We start from the raw sequence: 6,247 nt of genomic DNA, 5'->3' as shown, positions 1-6,247 counted from the left end.
TTATTATTATTATTATTATTATTATTATTATATTATGGTTAACACTTGATTTATGCATCATCAATTTAGTTGCTTCTTTTGTATAACTATAGGCATTATGGCGATTGTTATATACAAGTTACCACGCCAAATTGTGGTGACCAAAAATGGCGAACAAAATGTTCATGATTTTGTTGTCATGAACGAAGAGTATAAATCTTAACCCGTTTCTTGCCTTACTTATATAACAATTATTTACTTTGTTATATGTTATCATTTTATTTATATATTATGTTTCGAATTTCACTTATAGATTGAAGCCTATTATGCTAACACTTTGGGGAACGTTTGCTGTAAACCAAGGGGTTCAACTTGAATTACAACTTCGGCAAGGGAAATTCCCCATTATACTTGCTGAAGGATTGAACGTTAATGCATTCCAAGGTAATATTGTTATGTTCTTCCAACGAGTGCATTAAATTATTTCTACTTTTTATATTACATACTTGACATTTGTGTTTAATTAGGGTTGTCACTGAGTACACTATATAACACATCAATTGAAGTTGATCCTGTTGGCCACGTTGCAAAAGTCCTTAATGATTGGTATTTTTTAATTCCTTGTCACTTATGTAGAATATACCAGTTATTTGACCATGATAATAGTGATTGGTTATTCTTATAGGAAGGACAAAAACTCTGAACTCATCTACAAGGAAATTGTAGATAAGACTTACCTTGATTCATTGCTTGCATTGGCAGACCCTATAAGGCAACGAAAAACATGCCTTTCATCTCTTGAAACTGGATTTGAACAAGTTAGTAAACATTTCATTTCAACTGTATGTCGAATGTCAAATCGCCTTTTACATTTAACCATCAATCTATTTACTTTTAAAGCTTTTGACCTACTTTTGTGGCTCTGCATGGCATTTAGAAACCAATTGCATGGGTGAGAGGCAAAATTAGATTGCTTAAGCGTGATGGTTTCGACTACTACGTTGGTTGCAATTACTACAACAAAATAGTCCACTCAATTGAAGGCTTACAACTCCACTGCATGAACTGTGGACAAACTGATGGCATCATTATCAGAAGGTATCAAAATATATATCTTCGTTGTTTCCTTAATACTTAAAATTCTAATATAGCATGACTTATATTATGTTTGTGTTGATATACAGGTATAAGGTGGACATAGAAATATTTGATAACGTTGGAAGTGTACGCGCAGCAATGTTTAATCATGAGGTGCACCGCCTATTGTTACTGACGTCGTCCAACATACCTACCTGTGAAAACGATGGTGCTATGCTCCAACAAACACTCGATAATCTTGGGCTTGTGTTTGCTTTCAAGAAAAACACCATATTCAGTGAACAAAGCACAAAGTATACAGTAGCGTGCCTGTGCAACGATGTACAGCTAGACTTAGCTGACTCAAACGATGGTTTGTTTAGGCAATCGTTGATGCTAGGAAATCCCACGAAAAGAAGGCTTGATTTTAGCCAATTATCGGGAGATAGTGTAGACGATTCGCAAGCAAGCAGTCCACCAAATGATAAAGGGAAAAAGCCTAAAATTGGTTGAGCCAATGAATATTATGCATATTATGTACCTAGAAAATAATGTTAAATTTTTAAAGGGTTTCGAAAACATGTGGTAACAGTTTAGTTAAGCCATATTTCCGCCATTCGTAACAAATTATTTGTATTTTCGTATTCCATTTCAAAGTGTTTTTCGACATCAATAACTTATCATTTAGACTTGCAACAAACAACTTTATTTTTGTTTAAATTGAAACTTTTTTTTTTCTACAAAATTTACAATCTATATCAAGTGGTGCATGATATAGATATTTTTAAAGTTATATGCTTCAAAGAAGAAAATATTTAAAAAACAAAATATGCTTACACATAATTTTAAAATGGTTCTGATAATTATTACGTAAAAAATTAAAACTGGAACCATTAATTACAAGCAAATGTTAAAGTAACAACATATTGAAAAAAAAACTGAAAAATATGTTTATACATAATAAACTGTTGGCATTTTTCGAGAAAGTGAGGACAAACCAAGAAAACTTAAGTCCATGAATAAGAAATTAAAGTTTCATTGGGTTAAATTAGTTAATTTGTTACATATTAATGGTACACGTACTATCGAATTTATACACTTCGTAATTTTTTTTAAAAAAAATATATGCTCGTTATATTTTAGTGCTTTGTGAAATCCGTAGAAAGAGTGAAAATTTGTAAACATTTGCACATAATATTACTTCTAATTCCCTCCCTTCACCTAAAATCGTTAATCCATACACAAACAAACTAATTTAGATTGGTCAAAAAATAGAATTATATAGAGTATAATTGCATGATAATTATAAATTTATGTTGTATTATTGGAATATGGAAAATCATTCTGTACAAACTCTAGCACTTCATCTATTTCTTCAGGTATTAATTCGGAAATATCAGGAAGTGTATGACTTTGCAACGAACTCTTATGAATTGTTGAATGATATAACAAGTTTGTATACTTTTTTTTTTTTTTGAGCTATTCCTTTCACATTTGTCTCTAAGTCTTATTGTTGTCTCACCCAACTCAACATTTGGGTTTTGTATTATCAATTTTTTCTTATCTTCCAACTCTTCAATCACTCTTTTTAGCTTGCTTTCGTCTTGGATTCCGCCAAATTCCTACAAAATAATTTGTTATTTCTCCTTAAATAATATAAGGCTGATAAATAAGCATTACTTAATTACCTTGACGTTTTTTAATAACCTCTCCAAACTCGCGAGTTTTCGTTGAGGCCAGTACAAAATTCCTAATTCTTTATACCTTTTCTTTAAAATTGCTCGACCAACATGTAGTTCATCTGCAGCTTGATCAACGGTCATATAAAAATATTTAGAAAGCAATTCTAAAGTTAATGTATTAGGGTCACGATAAGTTTTTTTTGTCCTTTTTCTTCTAATAAAGATATTTAGATTTAAATTTGGTAAATCTATCTTTGCAGCTGTATTATCTTCCTCGACAATTAAATCAACACTTTCAAATACATCAACGGGATTTGTAGCTAAAACACCTGCATTTACAAACAACTTGTTAAAAACTATTAATTATTAAAACAAGAGTTACCTACAAAATGTTAAAACCTTACCAATAGTTTCAGTACATTGTGGTTGAGTACTGACATTATTTCCACCTGGAAGAAGATCTCTACTTAGAAGAGGTTCACTATCCCTTAGTGGTGATAGATATACCTCATCCCAAAATGAATTGTTACCATCAGAAGAACAATCATTTTGTTGAAGCTGATATGAGCAAGTAGCAATATTTGCCATTTGTGAAATGCATGCACTAAATGTTTCAGGGATTAATAATTTCTAAGAGTGTGAATGAGTGTTAAGAAGAGTCTAAGACCAACAAAACCACGAATTTATAGCAAAGGACAACAGTATGTGCAAACAGTATTAAATAATTTTTTAAGTATTCTTTTTCACGAAGGCAGTTTTTTTGTAAAATGATAATAGTTATTTCGCCGACACTATTTAAAACATTTGCGCTTTTCAATTGATTAGTGATGACAACTGTAAAGACATCTGACATTTGTACCAATTTTTTTAATTTCCTTTATAATTACTTGCTTGGCATTTGTAGGCAACATAGCATATATAAAACTTAATAATGCTTTTGCTTATCAATGTTCAATTTCATCCGCTGCCTCATTTATGAGCAAATGAAAATAACTTGCTATCATTTCCTTACTTACCGTTTTATAATTACGACGAGTTATTTTTAACTAATTCTTTTGCAACAAGTTCAATATCATCATGCAATATTGGGGGGCGAAAGCTCAGCTTTTGCAACAAGTTATGCTTAAATCATAGGTCCAATAAATGTTATAAGTTTAAAACAAGTTGTATTTCAAAGCTAATATATTCACATTTATCAAGACAAAAATTATAATAATAACAAATTTTAGGTTAGAGATAGGCATTAGGCAGCAAATTAGCTTTATTAAAAGAATTTCCTATGCGACTTAAATTGTTCCCCCTTTTTTTTAAAAAAAAATTGTGTATAGCATGAAAGTTTTAGCTTTAATACCTTATGTTACTGCTGAGCCACAAGAATGTACGTGCAAGGATACAGTGGTACAAAAACGTAATACACGATAATGAAAGAACATTCCAGGGAAGAAATATAAACCTATAATATTTCATGATGTTATTGTAAGTTTTTAAATTGATCGCAAATATTAGGCCTCGGTGTTATCGTTTAAAGATGACCATATCTTATTTTATGTCAAATATAATTAAATTTGGTTCACATATATGTATGTATTTGTTACCTTTTGCAAGGTAAAAAAGTGCAAGCCATGTCGTACGACAATGACATTTGTTATATACATTTATGGAATATATTATGCGTTGTAAATGATTACAATTTTATCTTATGGCTATAAATGACCTCTCAATGGGCAGTAGCCTAACTTTGGCATCTACAACCTCTTTATTAAAGAGTTTACAAAATTTATTGATATTTAGAAAAATACTTATTATTCAAAAATATTATCAAAAGCCATCAAGCAAAAGTTTAAACGATTCGTCTTCTTCTGTCGCAAGTGAAGGTCGATCAACAGTTAACGGCAAGGCAGGATCAACAATTAATGGAGGAATATGAAGGGGATGTATAGGAAGGGTGGGAGAATGAAGAAGACTCATCATCTCCCTATACTTTATCTTTCTGGTACATGAATCCCTGAGCCTAATATCTGCTGGATTCAACTTCAAATTCGGATCGCTTAGCAACATTTCCCTTCTACTTTTTAGTTCCTTCATTGCTTCCTTTATGTCATGGTCATTTTCGATGTTACTAAATACCTGTAAAACATTATATTAACATTCACCTTATAATGATACAACTTTGGAAAAATACAAAAAACCACCTGAGCTTTTCCTGATAGCTTTTCCAAGCTCACTAACTGTCGATATGGCCATTTAAAGATTCCTAATTCTCTACACCTTTCCTTCAAAATCGTATACCCAACTCTCAGTTCCTTGGCGGCTCGATATATAGGCAGATGGAAATATTTGGAAATCATTTCCTTGCTTATTGTGGATGAATCACGAAAAGTTCTTCGCGTATTCTTCCGCTGCCTATGTGCAAGAGTTTCAATCATACTCCTTTCTACAACTATAGAATCTGTAGTCATATTCCCTCCTACACTTGCGTTACTTGCAACTGGAAATGTATTTTCCTGTACAAGTATACCACTTGATGCCATAAGATTTTCTTCCGTACTTAAGTGGTTCATGGCTGCAACAAAGATGAAAAAATATATTACGTCATCGCCATTGCATATCAAGAAAAAAACATATGATTACCAGTAGCCTCAAGCAGTCCTCCCATATTATGCTCAATACCCCAAAATGGATCAAAGGGTATGTTCGGTAACAATCCATTACCAAAAGTTGATATCCCATGTTGTTGATCCCATAAAGGATATTTGCTAATATCGGAAGATGTACAAGAAATTTGGCTTGGAAAAAATGAGGCAGGAGCAGCATCAGCAACATCAACCAATAAAGGATATCCGATAACATCGGAAAATGGATAAGAAATGTGGTTTAGTAAAGATGAGGAAGGCGTAGGTCGACCAACTCATCACAAAAGGAATACTCCGTAATATCGAAAGATGGGTCAACAATTTTGTTTGGAAAAGATGAGGAAGAAGCTGGGTATGCCGTNTTCAGTGCAAAAAATAATGATGAACCCTTGCTAAACATGGACTTTGATCCATTTTGGAACTTTGAACGTAATCTGGAACGTCTAATCGAGGCCACCGATAAGCGACCTACTTTAATTTTGTACATTCACATGTGATGATTTAATATATATTTCTTATTGTCAATGTTGCAGCCTTGAATCCACTAGGTATGGATGAGGTTCTTCTTCCCTCTGCAAGTGTTATACCTATACAATGGGATATCACCCCGACTTCGAACGCCGTAGCTGTTAACCAGGACACAAGTACTGGTACAAAGGAGAGCATGATAGAGAAAATAGTGCGTAGACAGTCCAAGAGGACGCAAAAAACTTTTCGTGATCCTTCAACAATAAGCAAGGCAATGCTTTCTACTTATTTCCATATGCCCATTTATAAAGCCGCTAAGGAACTAAGAGTTGAGTACAGAATCTTGAAAAGAAGGTGTGAGGAATTAGGAATCTTCAGATGGCCTCATCGACAATTAGTCAGCTTACA

General features: G+C 32.7%; 2 protein-coding genes across 2 annotated transcripts in view; one reads left to right on the top strand and one right to left on the bottom strand.

Annotated features, from left to right (window-relative positions):
* Nucleotides 1–50: 50 nt before the first annotated feature.
* On the top strand, nt 51–1,569 carry LOC116023739 (replication protein A 70 kDa DNA-binding subunit A-like). Its single transcript, XM_031264748.1, has 6 exons — nt 51–189; nt 293–423; nt 507–585; nt 665–797; nt 917–1,077; nt 1,164–1,569. Exons 1-6 carry the CDS (start codon nt 53–55, stop codon nt 1,567–1,569), a joined length of 1,047 nt encoding a protein of 348 aa, XP_031120608.1. The 5' UTR covers nt 51–52.
* Nucleotides 1,570–4,556: 2,987 nt separating this feature from the next.
* Nucleotides 4,557–6,247, bottom strand: part of LOC116023738 (protein RKD4-like) — a 3,442-nt gene continuing 1,751 nt past the window's right edge. Inside the window, exons 2-3 of the mRNA XM_031264747.1 lie at nt 4,931–5,301; nt 4,557–4,865 (exon numbers count right to left, since the gene is read on the bottom strand). Coding sequence (XP_031120607.1) covers nt 4,557–4,865; nt 4,931–5,301 — 680 coding nt within the window. The remainder of the gene's footprint in view (nt 4,866–4,930; nt 5,302–6,247) is intronic.

Source organism: Ipomoea triloba, chromosome 6 (assembly GCF_003576645.1).
Source record: "Ipomoea triloba cultivar NCNSP0323 chromosome 6, ASM357664v1".
NCBI lineage: Eukaryota > Viridiplantae > Streptophyta > Magnoliopsida > Solanales > Convolvulaceae > Ipomoea > Ipomoea triloba.
This window is presented reverse-complemented; position numbering and strand designations above follow the sequence as displayed.